The sequence below is a fragment of the Salvelinus namaycush genome, chromosome 1 (genome assembly GCF_016432855.1).
Source record: "Salvelinus namaycush isolate Seneca chromosome 1, SaNama_1.0, whole genome shotgun sequence".
In the NCBI taxonomy this organism is placed as follows: domain Eukaryota; kingdom Metazoa; phylum Chordata; class Actinopteri; order Salmoniformes; family Salmonidae; genus Salvelinus; species Salvelinus namaycush.
The window spans coordinates 78,128,634-78,146,778 of NC_052307.1; the positions used below are offsets into that span (position 1 = coordinate 78,128,634).

The following is an 18,145-nucleotide window of genomic DNA, read 5'->3' on the forward strand; positions in this document are numbered from 1 at the left end:
GGACCTGCTGGACCCTCCCTGTCCCCCTCTGTATCTAGTAGAGGACCTGCTGGCCCCTCCCTGTCCCCTCTGTATCTAGTAGAGGACCTGCTGACCCCTCCCTGTCCCCCTCTGTATCTAGTAGAGGACCTAATGGCCCCTCCCTGTCCCCCTCTGTATCTAGTAGAGGACCTGCTGGCCCCTCCCTGTCCCCCTCTGTATCTAGTAGAGGACCTGCTGGCCCCTCCCTGTCCCCCTCTGTATCTAGTAGAGGACCTGCTGGCCCCTCCCTGTCCCCCTCTGTATCTAGTAGAGGACCTGCTGGCCCCTCCCTGTCCCCCTCTGTATCTAGTAGAGGACCTGCTGGCCCCTCCCTGTCCCCCTCTGTATCTAGTAGAGGACCTGCTGGCCCCTCCCTGTCCCTCTCTGTATCTAGTAGAGGACCTGCTGGCCCCTCCCTGTCCCTCTCTGTATCTAGTAGAGGACCTGCTGGCCCCTCCCTGTCCCTCTCTGTATCTAGTAGAGGACCTGCTGGCCCCTCCCTGTCCCCCTCTGTATCTAGTAGAGGACCTGCTGGCCCCTCCCTGTCCCCCTCTGTATCTAGTAGAGGACCTGCTGGCCCCTCCCTGTCCCCCTCTGTATCTAGTAGAGGACATGCTGGCCCCTCCCTGTCCCCCTCTGTATCTAGTAGAGGACCTGCTGGCCCCTCCCTGTCCCCCTCTGTATCTAGTAGAGGACCTGCTGGCCCCTCCCTGTCCCTCTCTGTATCTAGTAGAGGACCTGCTGGCCCCTCCCTGTCCCCCTCTGTATCTAGTAGAGGACCTGCTGGCCCCTCCCTGTCCCCCTCTGTATCTAGTAGAGGACCTGCTGGCCCCTCCCTGTCCCCCTCTGTATCTAGTAGAGGACCTGCTGGCCCCTCCCTGTCCCCCTCTGTATCTAGTAGAGGACCTGCTGGCCCCTCCCTGTCCCCCTCTGTATCTAGTAGAGGACATGCTGGCCCCTCCCTGTCCCCCTCTGTATCTAGTAGAGGACCTGCTGGCCCCTCCCTGTCCCCCTCTGTATCTAGTAGAGGACCTGCTGGCCCCTCCCTGTCCCCCTCTGTATCTAGTAGAGGACCTGCTGGCCCCTCCCTGTCCCCCTCTGTATCTAGTAGAGGACCTGCTGGCCCCTCCCTGTCCCCCTCTGTATCTAGTAGAGGACCTGCTGGCCCCTCCCTGTCCCCCTCTGTATCTAGTAGAGGACATGCTGGCCCCTCCCTGTCCCCCTCTGTATCTAGTAGAGGACCTGCTGGCCCCTCCCTGTCCCCATCTGTATCTAGTAGAGGACCTGCTGGCCCCTCCCTGTCCCCTCTGTATCTAGTAGAGGACCTGCTGGCCCCTCCCTGTCCCCCTCTGTATCTAGTAGAGGACCTGCTGGCCCCTCCCTGTCCCCCTCTGTATCTAGTAGAGGACCTGCTGGCCCCTCCCTGTCCCCCTCTGTATCTAGTAGAGGACCTGCTGGCCCCTCCCTGTCCCCCTCTGTATCTAGTAGAGGACCTGCTGGCCCCTCCCTGTCCCCCTCTGTATCTAGTAGAGGACATGCTGGCCCCTCCCTGTCCGCCTCTGTATCTAGTAGAGGACATGCTGGCTCCTCCCTGTCCCCCTCTGTATCTAGTAGAGGACCTGCTGGCCCCTCCCTGTCCCCCTCTGTATCTAGTAGAGGACCTGCTGGCCCCTCCCTGTCCCCCTCTGTATCTAGTAGAGGACCTGCTGGCCCCTCCCTGTCCCCCTCTGTATCTAGTAGAGGACCTGCTGGCCCCTCCCTGTCCCCCTCTGTATCTAGTAGAAGACCTGCTGGCCCCTCCCTGTCCCCCTCTGTATCTAGTAGAGGACCTGCTGGCCCCTCCCTGTCCCCCTCTGTATCTAGTAGAGGACCTGCTGGCCCCTCCCTGTCCCCCTCTGTATCTAGTAGAGGACCTGCTGGCCCCTCCCTGTCCCCCTCTGTATCTAGTAGAGGACCTGCTGGCCCCTCCCTGTCCCCCTCTGTATCTAGTAGAGGACCTGCTGGCCCCTCCCTGTCCCCCTCTGTATCTAGTCGAGGACCTGCTGGCCCCTCCCTGTCCCTCTCTGTATCTAGTAGAGGACCTGCTGGCCCCTCCCTGTCCCCCTCTGTATCTAGTAGAGGACATGCTGGCCCCTCCCTGTCCCCCTCTGTATCTAGTAGAGGACCTGCTGGCCCCTCCCTGTCCCCCTCTGTATCTAGTAGAGGACCTGCTGGCCCCTCCCTGTCCCCCTCTGTATCTAGTAGAGGACCTGCTGGCCCCTCCCTGTCCCCCTCTGTATCTAGTAGAGGACCTGCTGGCCCCTCCCTGTCCCCCTCTGTATCTAGTAGAGGACCTGCTGGCCCCTCCCTGTCCCCCTCTGTATCTAGTAGAGGACCTGCTGGCCCCTCCCTGTCCCCCTCTGTATCTAGTAGAGGACCTGCTGGCCCCTCCCTGTCCCCCTCTGTATCTAGTAGAGGACATGCTGGCCCCTCCCTGTCGCCCTCTGTATCTAGTAGAGGACCTGCTGGCCCCTCCCTGTCCCCCTCTGTATCTAGTAGAGGACATGCTGGCCCCTCCCTGTCCCCCTCTGTATCTAGTAGAGGACCTGCTGGCCCCTCCCTGTCCCCCTCTGTATCTAGTAGAGGACCTGCTGGCCCCTCCCTGTCCCCTCTGTATCTAGTAGAGGACCTGCTGGCCCCTCCCTGTCCCCCTCTGTATCTAGTAGAGGACCTGCTGGCCCCTCCCTGTCCCCCTCTGTATCTAGTAGAGGACCTGCTGGCCCCTCCCTGTCCCCCTCTGTATCTAGTAGAGGACCTGCTGGCCCCTCCCTGTCCCCCTCTGTATCTAGTAGAGGACCTGCTGGCCCCTCCCTGTCCCCCTCTGTATCTAGTAGAGGACCTGCTGGCCCCTCCCTGTCCCCCTCTGTATCTAGTAGAGGACATGCTGGCCCATCCCTGTCCCCCTCTGTATCTAGTAGAGGACATGCTGGCTCCTCCCTGTCCCCCTCTGTATCTAGTAGAGGACCTGCTGGCCCCTCCCTGTCCCCCTCTGTATCTAGTAGAGGACCTGCTGGCCCCTCCCTGTCCCCCTCTGTATCTAGTAGAGGACCTGCTGGCCCCTCCCTGTCCCCCTCTGTATCTAGTAGAGGACCTGCTGGCCCCTCCCTGTCCCCCTCTGTATCTAGTAGAGGACCTGCTGGCCCCTCCCTGTCCCCCTCTGTATCTAGTAGAAGACCTGCTGGCCCCTCCCTGTCCCCCTCTGTATCTAGTAGAAGACCTGCTGGCCCCTCCCTGTCCCCCTCTGTATCTAGTAGAGGACCTGCTGGCCCCTCCCTGTCCCCCTCTGTATCTAGTAGAGGACCTGCTGGCCCCTCCCTGTCCCCCTCTGTATCTAGTAGAGGACCTGCTGGCCCCTCCCTGTCCCCCTCTGTATCTAGTAGAGGACCTGCTGGCCCCTCCCTGTCCCCCTCTGTATCTAGTAGAGGACCTGCTGGCCCCTCCCTGTCCCCCTCTGTATCTAGTAGAGGACCTGCTGGCCCCTCCCTGTCCCCCTCTGTATCTAGTAGAGGACATGCTGGCCCCTCCCTGTCCCCCTCTGTATCTAGTAGAGGACATGCTGGCTCCTCCCTGTCCCCCTCTGTATCTAGTAGAGGACCTGCTGGCCCCTCCCTGTCCCCCTCTGTATCTAGTAGAGGACCTGCTGGCCCCTCCCTGTCCCCCTCTGTATCTAGTAGAGGACCTGCTGGCCCCTCCCTGTCCCCCTCTGTATCTAGTAGAGGACCTGCTGGCCCCTCCCTGTCCCCCTCTGTATCTAGTAGAAGACCTGCTGGCCCCTCCCTGTCCCCCTCTGTATCTAGTAGAGGACCTGCTGGCCCCTCCCTGTCCCCCTCTGTATCTAGTAGAGGACCTGCTGGCCCCTCCCTGTCCCCCTCTGTATCTAGTAGAGGACCTGCTGGCCCCTCCCTGTCCCCCTCTGTATCTAGTAGAGGACCTGCTGGCCCCTCCCTGTCCCCCTCTGTATCTAGTAGAGGACCTGCTGGCCCCTCCCTGTCCCCCTCTGTATCTAGTAGAGGACCTGCTGGCCCCTCCCTGTCCCTCTCTGTATCTAGTAGAGGACCTGCTGGCCCCTCCCTGTCCCTCTCTGTATCTAGTAGAGGACCTGCTGGCCCCTCCCTGTCCCTCTCTGTATCTAGTAGAGGACCTGCTGGCCCCTCCCTGTCCCCCTCTGTATCTAGTAGAGGACCTGCTGGCCCCTCCCTGTCCCCCTCTGTATCTAGTAGAGGACCTGCTGGCCCCTCCCTGTCCCCCTCTGTATCTAGTAGAGGACCTGCTGGCCCCTCCCTGTCCCCCTCTGTATCTAGTAGAGGACATGCTGGCCCCTCCCTGTCCCCCTCTGTATCTAGTAGAGGACCTGCTGGCCCCTCCCTGTCCCTCTCTGTATCTAGTAGAGGACCTGCTGGCCCCTCCCTGTCCCCCTCTGTATCTAGTACAGGACATGCTGGCCCCTCCCTGTCCCCCTCTGTATCTAGTAGAGGACCTGCTGGCCCCTCCCTGTCCCCCTCTGTATCTAGTAGAGGACCTGCTGGCCCCTCCCTGTCCCCCTCTGTATCTAGTAGAGGACCTGCTGGCCCCTCCCTGTCCCCCTCTGTATCTAGTAGAGGACCTGCTGGCCCCTCCCTGTCCCCTCTGTATCTAGTAGAGGACCTGCTGGCCCCTCCCTGTCCCCCTCTGTATCTAGTAGAGGACCTGCTGGCCCCTCCCTGTCCCCCTCTGTATCTAGTAGAGGACCTGCTGGCCCCTCCCTGTCCCCCTCTGTATCTAGTAGAGGACCTGCTGGCCCCTCCCTGTCCCCCTCTGTATCTAGTAGAGGACCTGCTGGCCCCTCCCTGTCCCCCTCTGTATCTAGTAGAGGACCTGCTGGCCCCTCCCTGTCCCCCTCTGTATCTAGTAGAGGACCTGCTGGCCCCTCCCTGTCCCCCTCTGTATCTAGTAGAGGACCTGCTGGCCCCTCCCTGTCCCCCTCTGTATCTAGTAGAGGACCTGCTGGCCCCTCCCTGTCCCCCTCTGTATCTAGTAGAGGACCTGCTGGCCCCTCCCTGTCCCCCTCTGTATCTAGTAGAGGACCTGCTGGCCCCTCCCTGTCCCCCTCTGTATCTAGTAGAGGACCCGCTGGCCCCTCCCTGTCCCCCTGTCCCCTTCTGTATCTAGTAGAGGACATGCTGGCCCCTCCCTGTCCCCCTCTGTATCTAGTAGAGGACCTGCTGGCACCTCCCTGTCCCCCTCTGTATCTAGTAGAGGACCTGCTGGCCCCTCCCTGTCCCCCTCTGTATCTAGTAGAGGACCTGCTGGCCCCTCCCTGTCCCCCTCTGTATCTAGTAGAGGACCTGCTGTCCCCCTCTGTATTTAGTAGAGGACCCGCTGGCTCCTCCCTGTCCCCCTGTCCCCCTCTGTATCTAGTAGAGGACCTGCTGGCCCCTCCCTGTCCCCCTGTCCCCCTCTGTATCTAGTAGAGGACCTGCTGGCCCCTCCTTGTCCCCCTCTGTATCTAGTAGAAGACATGCTGGCCCCTCCCTGTCCCCCTCTGTATCTAGTAGAGGACCTGCTGGCCCGTCCCTGTCCCCCTCTGTATCTAGTAGAGGACCTGCTGGCCCCTCCCTGTCCCCCTCTGTATCTAGTAGAGGACCTGCTGGCCCCGCCTTGTCCCTCTCTGTATCTAGTAGAGGACCTGCTGGCCCCTCCCTGTCCCTCTCTGTATCTAGTAAAGGACCTGCTGGCCCCGCCTTGTCCCTCTCTGTATCTAGTAGAGGACCTGCTGGCCCCTCCCTGTCCCCCTCTGTATCTAGTAGAGGACCTGCTGGCCCCTCCCTGTCCCCCTCTGTATCTAGTAGAGGACCTGCTGGCCCCTCCCTGTCCCCCTCTGTATCTAGTAGAGGACCTGCTGGCCCATCCCTGTCCCTCTCTGTATCTAGTAGAGGACCTGCTGGCCCCTCCCTGTCCCTCTCTGTATCTAGTAGAGGACCTGCTGGCCCCTCCCTGTCCCCCTCTGTATCTAGTAGAGGACCTGCTGGCCCCTCCCTGTCCCCCTCTGTATCTAGTAGAGGACATGCTGGCCCCTCCCTGTCCCCCTCTGTATCTAGTAGAGGACCTGCTGGCCCCTCCCTGTCCCTCTCTGTATCTAGTAGAGGACCTGCTGGCCCCTCCCTGTCCCCCTCTGTATCTAGTACAGGACATGCTGGCCCCTCCCTGTCCCCCTCTGTATCTAGTAGAGGACCTGCTGGCCCCTCCCTGTCCCCCTCTGTATCTAGTAGAGGACCTGCTGGCCCCTCCCTGTCCCCCTCTGTATCTAGTAGAGGACCTGCTGGCCCCTCCCTGTCCCCCTCTGTATCTAGTAGAGGACCTGCTGGCCCCTCCCTGTCCCCTCTGTATCTAGTAGAGGACCTGCTGGCCCCTCCCTGTCCCCCTCTGTATCTAGTAGAGGACCTGCTGGCCCCTCCCTGTCCCCCTCTGTATCTAGTAGAGGACCTGCTGGCCACTCCCTGTCCCCCTCTGTATCTAGTAGAGGACCTGCTGGCCCCTCCCTGTCCCCCTCTGTATCTAGTAGAGGACCTGCTGGCCCCTCCCTGTCCCCCTCTGTATCTAGTAGAGGACCTGCTGGCCCCTCCCTGTCCCCCTCTGTATCTAGTAGAGGACCTGCTGGCCCCTCCCTGTCCCCCTCTGTATCTAGTAGAGGACCTGCTGGCCCCTCCCTGTCCCCCTCTGTATCTAGTAGAGGACCTGCTGGCCCCTCCCTGTCCCCCTCTGTATCTAGTAGAGGACCTGCTGGCCCCTCCCTGTCCCCCTCTGTATCTAGTAGAGGACCTGCTGGCCCCTCCCTGTCCCCCTCTGTATCTAGTAGAGGACCTGCTGGCCCCTCCCTGTCCCCCTCTGTATCTAGTAGAGGACCTGCTGGCCCCTCCCTGTCCCCCTCTGTATCTAGTAGAGGACCCGCTGGCCCCTCCCTGTCCCCCTGTCCCCTTCTGTATCTAGTAGAGGACATGCTGGCCCCTCCCTGTCCCCCTCTGTATCTAGTAGAGGACCTGCTGGCACCTCCCTGTCCCCCTCTGTATCTAGTAGAGGACCTGCTGGCCCCTCCCTGTCCCCCTCTGTATCTAGTAGAGGACCTGCTGGCCCCTCCCTGTCCCCCTCTGTATCTAGTAGAGGACCTGCTGTCCCCCTCTGTATTTAGTAGAGGACCCGCTGGCTCCTCCCTGTCCCCCTGTCCCCCTCTGTATCTAGTAGAGGACCTGCTGGCCCCTCCCTGTCCCCCTGTCCCCCTCTGTATCTAGTAGAGGACCTGCTGGCCCCTCCTTGTCCCCCTCTGTATCTAGTAGAAGACATGCTGGCCCCTCCCTGTCCCCCTCTGTATCTAGTAGAGGACCTGCTGGCCCGTCCCTGTCCCCCTCTGTATCTAGTAGAGGACCTGCTGGCCCCTCCCTGTCCCCCTCTGTATCTAGTAGAGGACCTGCTGGCCCCGCCTTGTCCCTCTCTGTATCTAGTAGAGGACCTGCTGGCCCCTCCCTGTCCCTCTCTGTATCTAGTAAAGGACCTGCTGGCCCCGCCCTGTCCCTCTCTGTATCTAGTAGAGGACCTGCTGGCCCCTCCCTGTCCCCCTCTGTATCTAGTAGAGGACCTGCTGGCCCCTCCCTGTCCCCCTCTGTATCTAGTAGAGGACCTGCTGGCCCCTCCCTGTCCCCCTCTGTATCTAGTAGAGGACCTGCTGGCCCATCCCTGTCCCTCTCTGTATCTAGTAGAGGACCTGCTGGCCCCTCCCTGTCCCTCTCTGTATCTAGTAGAGGACCTGCTGGCCCCTCCCTGTCCCCCTCTGTATCTAGTATCTCCGTGGCCCCTCCGTGCTTCTACACCTGCATTGCTTGCCGTTTGGGGTTTTAGGCTGGGTTTCAATACAGCACTTTGAGATATCAGCTGATGTACGAAGGGCTATATAAAGAAATTTGATTTGATTTGATTAGTAGAGGACCTGCTGGCCCCTCCCTGTCCCCCTCTGTATCTAGTAGAAGACCTGCTGGCCCCTCCCTGTCCCCCTCTGTATCTAGTAGAGGACCTGCTGGCCCCTCCCTGTCCCCCTCTGTATCTAGTAGAGGACCTGCTGGCCCCTCCCTTAGTACTGCTGGCCCCTCCCTTAGTCCTGCTGCCCCCTTCCTGATAGTCCCGCTGGCCCCTCCCTGATAGTCCCGCTGGCCCCTCCCTGATAGTCCCGCTGGCCCCTCCCTGATAGTCCCGCTGGCCCCTCCCTGATAGTCCCGCTGGCCCCTCCCTGATAGTCCCGCTGACCCCTCCCTGTTAGTCCCGCTGACCCCTCCCTGATAGTCCCGCTGGCCCCTCCCTGATAGTCCCGCTGGCCCCTCCCTGATAGTCCCGCTGGCCCCTCCCTGATAGTCCCGCTAGCCCCTCCCTGATAGTCCCGCTGGCCCCTCCCTGATAGTCCCGCTGGCCCCTCCCTGATAGTCCCGCTGGCCCCTCCCTGTTAGTCCCGCTGACCCATTCCTGTTAGTCCCGCTGACTCCGCCCTGATAATCCCGCTGGCCCCTCCCTGATAGTCCCGCTGGCCCCTCCCTGATAGTCCCGCTGGCCCCTCCCTGATAGTCCCGCTGGCCCCTCCCTGATAGTCCCGATGGCCCCTCCCTGATAGTCCCGCTGACCCCTCCCTGTTAGTCCTGCTGACTCCTCCCTGTTAGTCCTGCTGGCTCCTCCCTGTTAGTCCCGCTGGCCCCTCCCTGTTAGTCCTGCTGACCCCTCCCTGTTAGTCCTGCTGGCTCCTCCCTGTTAGTCCCGCTGGCCCCTCCCTGTTAGTCCTGCTGGCCCCTCCCTGTTAGTCCTGCTGGCCCCTCCCTGTTAGTCCTGCTGGCCCCTCCCTGTTAGTCCTGCCATAATGGGGAAGTATGGAACACAAAGCCTGTGTTTAATATCACCACGGACGGAACCTTCCGGCGCTTCATTGAGGAATAAATTGCTTCTGCTAATGTTCCTTTCATTACGCCACAGCCCTTAATTGTGCTGCTGACAGGCCTCTGGCTACAGGGGGGATGGGCACAGACAGAGCATATTACAGTGGTGTGTGTGTTTGTTTCTGCAGCCTCACACATACACAAGCACAATACCAGGGATTTCAGGATTTAGAGCCGACACAGAGGAATGAACTGTTATTAGTCTGAATATACATCGTCAGTCTGATACCTGTGCAGAACGGTGCCAAAATAGACTACAGGATGTGGTAGCAACATATCCACACTCATAAAGCGCTTCAAGCACATACAAACTACCCCCACACGGACCCACACGGACCCACACCGACCCACATCCACCACATACATTTACCTAATATTTGTCAAGCTTTTACCAAGCTGCAAAATGGAAAGTACGTTGCCTTTTTACACATTATAATGTCTTCACCAGAGGGATGTCAGGCTCAATTTGACATTGTAAATGCAAACTGCTTCAACAAAAGCTCAGTGAATATTAAATCAAACGAGGGCACAAGGCAGTGGTCTAGGATTTGCGACATGAAAGGCGTCTATTCCTAACGACACAGGAAGCGTCATCATGGAGACATCCCCTCCGCCACGGCGTCCTGGGGTGGGAAGGCCAGTATCTCAAGGACCTCAAAATGGCTTCCATCTCAAAACAACAGACCTGCCAAATGTCAACTGTCACTTAACCCCCGTCCCCCTTGAATGTAGCGCCAGGGCCAAGGGTAGGAGAGGAACTCAATCAAGAGTTCTCCTGATTCAAAAGCTCTCCATTCCGGCTACGGTGAAGCAGCGGGCCCCGGGAACAAAGAGAGACCGTCTGTTTAGTTTCCAACGAGGGGGAAACGTACTTCTCCTGAAACTGTCTGAGTAGGGAAGGAGAGAGGGGGAAGAGGGGAGGAAAGTGAGGGGAGGAAAGAGTAAAGAAGGTGAATGGGGGAGGAACGGATGAGAGGAAAGGGAAAACGGGCGGAGGACGAGTAAAGAGGCCAGCAGTGGTAAAGGGGCAGGTTCGGCTGGACTGATTTAATTCTGCGGGTTTCATTATGTGTAACTTGAGAAGAGAGAGGTTTTTGAAGTGATTTGTAACCTATTTTGTTACAGAAAATTCGAAGCATGTGAATCAAACGCAGTGACTTAACATTCACATAGAAGGGAGATGGAAGTACCCTTCTTCATTTTTTTAATTGAACCTTTATTTAACTAACAAGTCAACTAAGACTAAATTCTTTACAATGACGGCCTACCCCGGCCAAACCTTAACCCGAACGGTGCTGGGCCAATTGTGCGCTTCCCTAAGGGGCTCCCAATCATGGCCGGTTGTGATACAGCCTGGAATCGAACCAGGGTCTGTAGTGATGCCTCTAGCACCGAATTGCAGTGCCTTAGACCGCTGCGCCATTCGGGAGCCCAATTAGGCTACTATCCCAAAAGCCCCCGCTTGTTTGCGGATTTCTGTCATGTGACACAATACCCGTCAGTAGTCCTCTCTCCCCCAAACACCCCTCTTCATTCACACAGAGGACCTTATGACAGTCCAAAACCAAACAGCACATATCTAGACATGTGCTGGGCTAATTGTCAGAAGAAAATCAACCGAGTGTGTTCATTTTGATGAACACAACTGTATGGCTTTGATTCTGTTCTTTAGCATTTATACAGAACACACAGACGGGTTGATGTTGTTAAATGATTCCCACTTTTATGAGCTTCTCAATTATTCAGAGATTGAAAGTAATTAACGAGGCATCTGGGGAAGAACAACGGAATCAAATATGGAATAAAAGAACAAGGAAAAAGATGATGCAACTCAGTCCTATTTTGGGGATTTAAATTCCATTTCCACATGATCAAATGAATGTGTAATTCTAACACCACATTCAACAATAACACTGCAATTCCACTTTTTACCAAACCATCTACAAAGGAACTCTGCTGCATCGTAGTTTAGTGAATGAGCCTGCGTTTGTGTTTAAAAGCAGCGAGAAGAGCTCCCGTGTAGAGCTGTCTCAGTGTGTGTGTGTGTGTGTGTGTGTGTGTGTGTGTGTGTGTGTGTGTGTGTGTGTGTGTGTGTGTGTGTGTGTGTGTGTGTGTGTGTGTGTGTGTGTGTGTGTGTGTGTGTGTCAGCGTGTGTTTGCATGGTTGACTGCATGTATGTGTGTGTGTTAAAAAGTGATCTTGGACGCATGTCAACCTTTAAGCAGCTACATCCCCACTTCCCTAAAGAGCCCAGTGTCCCCTTAGTCCCAGTCTAAACTCTGTGTCCCCTTAGTCCCAGTCTAAACTATGTGTCCCCTTAGTCCCAGTCTAAACTCTGTGTCCCCTTAGTCCCAGTGTCCCCTTAGTCCCAGTGTCCCCTTAGTCCCAGTGTCCCCTTAGTCCCAGTGTCCCCTTAGTTCCAGTGTCCCCTTAGTTCCAGTGTCCCCTTAGTCCCAGTCTAAACTCCCAGTGCCTCCTTAGTCCCAGTCTAAACTCCCAGTGTCCCCTTAGTCCCAGTCTAAACTCCCAGTGTCCCCTTCGTCCCGGTCTAAACTCTGTGTCCCCTTAGTCCCAGTCTAAACTCTGTGTCCCCTTAGTCCCAGTCTAAACTCAGTGTCCCCTTCGTCCCAGTCTCCCCTTAGTCCCAGTCTCAGTGTCCCCTTAGTCTCAGTCTCCCCTTCGTCCCGGTCTAAACTCTGTGTCCCCTTAATCCCAGTCTAAACTCCCAGTGTCCCCTTAGTCCCAGTCTAAACTCCCAGTGTCCTCTTAGTCCCAGGCTAAACGCCCAGTATCTCCTTAGTCCCAGTCTAAATGCCCAGTGTCCCCTTAGTCCCTGTCTAAACTCCCAGTGCCTCCTTAGTCCCAGTCTAAACTCCCAGTGTCTCCTTAGTCCCAGTCTAAACTCCCAGTGTCCTCTTAGTCCCAGGCTAAACTCAGTGTCTCTTTAGTCCCAGTCTAAATGTCCAGTGTCCTCTTAGTCCCAGTCTAAACTCCCAGTGACCTCTTAGTCCCAGTCTAAACTCCCAGTGTCCTCTTAGTCCCAGGCTAAACTCCCAGTGTCCTCTTAGTCCCAGGCTAAACTCCCAGTGTCTCCTTAAGCCCAGTCTAAATGTCCAGTGTCCCCTTAGTCCCAGTCTAAACTCCCTGCTTCACTGTCTGGCCTCCTCTGCATTTTACCCTCACATCCCGCTCAAATTGGATGCAATGCGATTACTGGCCCAACTCAAAGCACATGTTCCAAGTTGCTCAGTATTTCACTTCATGGGATGACTAAAAGGAGAGGAAAGGGAAAACAGACAGTCAGGAAAATAAAGCAACACAAACACGGCTGGGCTATGTTTGTCTGACACAGAGAGGCTCCCATGCTCTCAAGAATGTTCACTTTGACTCCTGGGTCACGTTACCAAGCATTAGCAAGAAATTGCAACTGATGGGGTCTGAATGTGTGGAACGCGGTGTGTGTGTGTGTGTGTGTGTGTGTGTGTGTGTGTGTGTGTGTGTGTGTGTGTGTGTGTGTGTGTGTGTGTGTGTATACACCCTGAGTGTGTGTGTGTGTGTTTTCATGCATGTATCAAAGAGCAGCAATACCTTCCAGTTCCTGCCACACAAGAGACACTGCTGTGCTGCGAGTCACAGACATCTAAATAGTGTCTCCTGGACCGTCCGCCCGGCGCAAAAACATTAGCAAGGATAAAGTTTCATAAGGCAACCCCCATCTCTCCTCTTTTTTCTCTTTGGTTCAGGAGGAGCAGCAAGGTCTTTATTTCTGTCTAAATAGTGTGGATACAGCGGCAGGGCTAGGCTAACCCCGGGCCAATCTGATCATTATCTACCCCATCTAAACAAACCTTACTTTCCCAGAACAGAGCACGCATTCTATAAGCACTCTTACATGGTGGGGGAGGGGTTTGTGTCTGTCTGTCTGTGTGTGTGTGTGTGTGTGTGTGTGTGTGTGTGTGTGTGTGTGTGTGTGTGTGTGTGTGTGTGTGTGTGTGTGTGTGTGTGTGTGTGTGTGTGTGTGTGTGTGTGTGTGTGTGTGTGTGTGTGTGTCTGTATGATGTGTGTGTGTGTGTGTGTTTGTTTGTCTGTGTGGTGTGTGTGTGTGTGTGTGTGTGTGTGTGTACAAGGAACGCCTGTGAATGTGTGTGTGTGTGTGTGTGTGTAAATATACAGCAGCAGTCTCAGTCTCATACACAGGTTAAAGAATGAATGCCTCAGATACTGGCAGCCCTGTAGAAGAGTGCAGGAAACACATGCATGTATTTATCATGCTGCTTAGCTTATTGTATCCCAAAGAAACAAAAAGGTATTTCAGGTAATTCAGGTATTATCTAATTACAGTATAATGTGGTTACTGTTTACCAGGTATTTCCTATGTCAAAACAAGGACCTTACCTCCCTTATCCTACCTCATTTGCACACACTGTATATAGACCTTTTCTATTTTATTATTGACTGTATGTTTGTTTATTCCATGTGTAACTCTGTGTTGTTGTTTGTGTTGCACTGCTTTGCTTTATCTTGGCCAGGTCACAGTTGTAAATGAGAACTTGTTCTCAACTAGCCTACCTGGTTAAATAAAGGTGAAACAAAATACTTTTTAAAAAAGGTGAAAATTACCTAGATGTGATAATGTGTAACAAAAATGATTTGCATGACATGGTATATAAAGATTTAGCTTCAATGGTTCATTTAAACAACTATGGGAGGATCCAATGGTATTTGATGGTGAAAAAAGGACCATGAGGACAGATGTATAGCGGTCAGAACATCATGTCCATACACCATAAGATGAGTCAGAGAGAGACCACAGACCAGGCATCCAGACAACCACAGAGTAGAGCGCAACGTCAAGCCTCGCACCAGCCTGCAAAACAGCCTGCAAAACAGCCTGCAAAACAGCCCGCTTAAATCATAAATATTACAATGCCTTTTACATAAATCTGCCACATCGTCCCTGCCCACAGCGTTCTGTTGACCACATGCGGTGGAGATTCACCGGTCAGAGCACTTTGGCCTGCTGATGAAAAGCAGGGCATTGGGTAGCAGACCAGACAACGGTAACGTTAAAGAAGTGTCTGGATAAATAAAGGAAGAGGGCAGCCTGATAGACAGAGTGGACATAGTGAACATGCTGTAGGGACGCCATGCCATGCTTCAGAAGACTGCTGCTATCAGCTAGTCATAGGCTACAACACAGCTAGAACCTACAACACAGCTAGAACCTACAACACAAGTAGAACCTACAACATCAGTAGAACCTACACCAGCGGTAGAACCTAGAACACAACTAGAACCTACAACACAGCTAGAACCTACAACACAGCTAGAACCTGCAGGTAGAACATTGCATAGTACAAGTTTGGTAAGAAGGAATAGGAAAACAATGTGTGTGTGTGTGTGTGTGTGTGTGTGTGTGTGTGTGTGTGTGTGTGTGTGTGTGTGTGTGTGTGTGTGTGTGTGTGTACATGTGTGTGTAAATGTGTGTGTACATGTGTGTGTGTGTGTGTGTGTGTGTGTGTGTGTGTGTGTGTGTGTGTGTGTGTGTGTGTGTGTGTGTGTGTGTGTGTACATGTGTGTGTGTGTGTGTGTGTGTGTGTGTGTGTGTGTGTGTGTGTGTGTGTGTGTGTGTGTGTGTGTGTGTGTGTGTACTCACATGTGGACATGTGGAGGTTGAAAGCGGCTCTGGTTGATGTTGTAGTGGGTAAAGGCCTGTGTGGGGTTGGAGCTGTACTCGTCCACTGTGATGGTCACTTTGCCCTGAGAGGCGATTCCATGAGCCATGCTTCCGCCGTTCGGACATCAGACACCGCTCACCAGGATCCAAGGCCGAACCGTTCAGCGGTCATCCTTCAGAACCGCTGCTCAGAACTATAACCGCCTCGTGTACAAAACCGGACCAACCACACTGAACCACAACCACACAGCAATCTGAAGCGAAACAAAGAGAGGAGAAACAGAAACAGAACATGGTTGAACCACAGTTTAAATCACAAGCACTTCTGTAAATGTAGATGAGACTGTGATGGAAATAGTAAGAATAGACCATTCTGATTGGTAAATAGGTACACACATCAAGCTTCCTCTACACCAAAACACAATCATTTTCCTGAACAGCGGTTGCCGTGATGACGGACATTGACAGTAAACTGTGAACCTGGCAAATGTTTGTAAAAATGGTAAATTGTACTAAATACTGAAGATACAGTATGTAGATAGAAGTGATACTATAAGCAGGTGCTCGTAATATTAAAGAGGGAAATACTTCGTCTTCATTTGCTAAATAAGGAACAGTTGAAAGAGTCAGTAACAACCCTCCTTTTGTTGATTGAGGACGTGATTTGTCAAACAGATTAAGCCAAACAATTCTAATTTTACAATAGTATTATAAAAAAATATTATAATAACCTGGACAGAAAAAATACACATTCAGTCATTTCAATAACCAGAATAGTTTCAGATATTTAGGCCATCTAAAAACATCTGTCAACTGACGGTCAGAAAATAATAACTACAAACCTTTGATTCTGCAGTAATTTCCCTGAACATTTATTTATTATTTAGGATGAAGACAAACTCATCCTGTATGACAAAATAACTAAACTGACCAACCATTGGTCAATAAACAGATGCAATAATGAGACCTTTGCAGGTTGTTCAAACACATGGGAAATGACCATATTAATGGATTACAATACATGTAAAAAATAATTTTGACATTGAAAACAAATATTAAAAAGTATAAAAGTATAAAAAATAAATTTGAGCATAAAATTGTACTAATTAAATAGTTGCATGCAGAAGCATAGATTGTCTGATGCTATCCTAATTTTACAATGTGGTTATAGTTCATCATATTAAATTAAAATTGAATCATAGTTAATTGCAAAAGTCAGTTTACTTTCAAATTGTAAATGTATATCCATAAAGATTTAGAAACATACGTTTTGATAGTCATGCAGTTAGTAAGATTTTAATTTAAGGCACAAACTCACCTATCAGAGAACTAGATCAATAGTGGTATATCCTAAATAGCCTACATAAATCACAATAGTGTGCGATTGTTTATGAACTAAGAGTAACTAACATAATCTGACGTTACTGACACAAGAAAACAACCCAAGTTACCGGTGTCGTGTGATTTCGCATGCCGCTTTGGAAGCTTGCTCAACGGTGCTTCAGTTCTGCTGTGCTCCCTCAACCCTTGTGTCGTTCCCTCCTGTCTCAACCCCTGATTGATTATAGTCAGTAGTAAGTAGCCACTGTGGGCTTGACATCGCACCTGCAAGCTTTTTATACGAGACCTCCACTTGCACTGTCTCTCTGATGAAGCAAGGACCGGTAGCCTACTGTGCCCCTCAATTTAAAAGTCCATCACTAATTGAAAAATCTAAACAACGGTCCCCGAGTTCAGCAGAGGATTAATTTCAGTGTTAATAAGTGCTTAATAGCCACGAAGACACTACTTTATATTTGTAAATACAGTCATACTTGACATAGCACATTCATAATGTATACTGTATATCCTATTGTGTACATATCCGTTCATTACTTTGTATAAGCTAATTACCTAAACTAATTTGTATTTTTAATCAGACGTTTTTAAATTATTGATATAGATTTTTGCACTGCATTGTTGTGGGAGCTAACACACACAAGAATTTCGTGGAACCTTTTATAGCCTCTATGCTGTACACTGTGTACTTGACGAATACCATTTCATTTTTATTTGATTTTGATACAATTTATCGACGCAACAATACACAAGGATACATTGTACTATTAGCAACATAAGACGATACAATGTGTATATATGTGTATACATTATATATAGATACATTGTATCAACTTCAAAGCAACATTGCGACCATGGCTATGTACCAATTAGGCGAAATCCCTCCCTCTGTGTTTAGCTATCACCATTTAGGCCTAGAAGACAATACATGCATTAAAATATCTCCAAATTGTCTGTGGACTTGAAATTGTACGGTTTACAATAGGCCTACACTAGCCTAGGCTACTGTAAACAGACACCCGTGAACTTTGCCCAATGCTTGCAGCACTCCATTGAAAAACGTGAAACTGCAGACAGTGAGCATGCATGGTATTGGTAGCTAGATATTCCATACGTGTGTATTTTGCAATAGCCTATGATGGCTTACCTTGGTAGCCTACATAGCTAGCTGCAACTAGCTACTTCAAGTAGCTAAATCTGCCCATGCATTTTAAATGCACGCTTTAGCTTCCCATATTAAATGCTTTCGCGCCAATACACTATAGTTACTATTTCTTCCAATTCAAACATACACGTTCCTAACTTTAAAATGCACATTCAAATTATAAATCCACTATTTACCACCACATGACTATAGTCGGGGAGAATGAAACACATTGACCCTATGGTACCACGCATTACTAGCTCAGTGCACCGCTTGCCATAACATTGCTGTTTTCAATAATGAACAAAAAGGATCTCTGAACTGTGCGTTCTGGCATCTCGTACAAAGAAAGCAACAAAGGTGGTCAGTGTCAGCGAACCATCTGCACTAACCTCTTGCTCTCCCTCGTAAATGACAAGGCACCTCTAACCTGCGGCTTTGTGTCATGTTTTCTTATTCTCTCCATGCCTGCGATTTTCAAAGCCAGAGGTGAATATAGCTACCTTCGTTCTGGCGGATACGTGTCCCGGGGTCGCCCTCTACGCTGTCAAAAGACGCAGATCCATGCGGGAGAATGCCGATTTTGGAGGCCGGCGGGGGTTGCAGTCTGGGCGGGCAGGGCAGAACCTTCGACCCTGGGGGACCTCGGCTGGCTCTTGTGGAAACGAGACAGACAGAAGCGGAGAGGGGGAGCAAGAGGGAGAGAGAACAGCCTCGATCTGACAGAGGAGAAGCTGGAGAGCGGTGTAGTGAGATGGGACTGCCACTGGGGTCAGAGAGAGCAGAGAGAGCACAGCCTCGCACGCGGACTCGAGCACGGGCACAGGCAGACATGTACGCGCGTGCGCACTCCCGTTTGTCTCAAACACCCGTTTTCCGCTTCTGCAAGCTGGCTCAATCTATTCCATTTAGAAAGACAGATAACCACCATGAACCTGTCAGCAACATTTCCACGTGGAAATATACTTTATTTCTCTCGCC

General features: G+C 52.6%; 1 protein-coding gene across 1 annotated transcript in view; it reads right to left on the minus strand.

The window, feature by feature from the left end:
• Nucleotides 1-17,928, minus strand: part of LOC120049524 (metallophosphoesterase MPPED2) — a 197,368-nt gene extending 179,440 nt beyond the window's left edge. Inside the window, exons 1-2 of the mRNA XM_038995779.1 lie at nucleotides 17,668-17,928; nucleotides 14,662-14,936 (exon numbers count right to left, since the gene is read on the minus strand). Coding sequence (XP_038851707.1) covers nucleotides 14,662-14,789 — 128 coding nt within the window. The 5' untranslated portion in view covers nucleotides 14,790-14,936; nucleotides 17,668-17,928. The remainder of the gene's footprint in view (nucleotides 1-14,661; nucleotides 14,937-17,667) is intronic.
• Nucleotides 17,929-18,145: the final 217 nt, after the last annotated feature.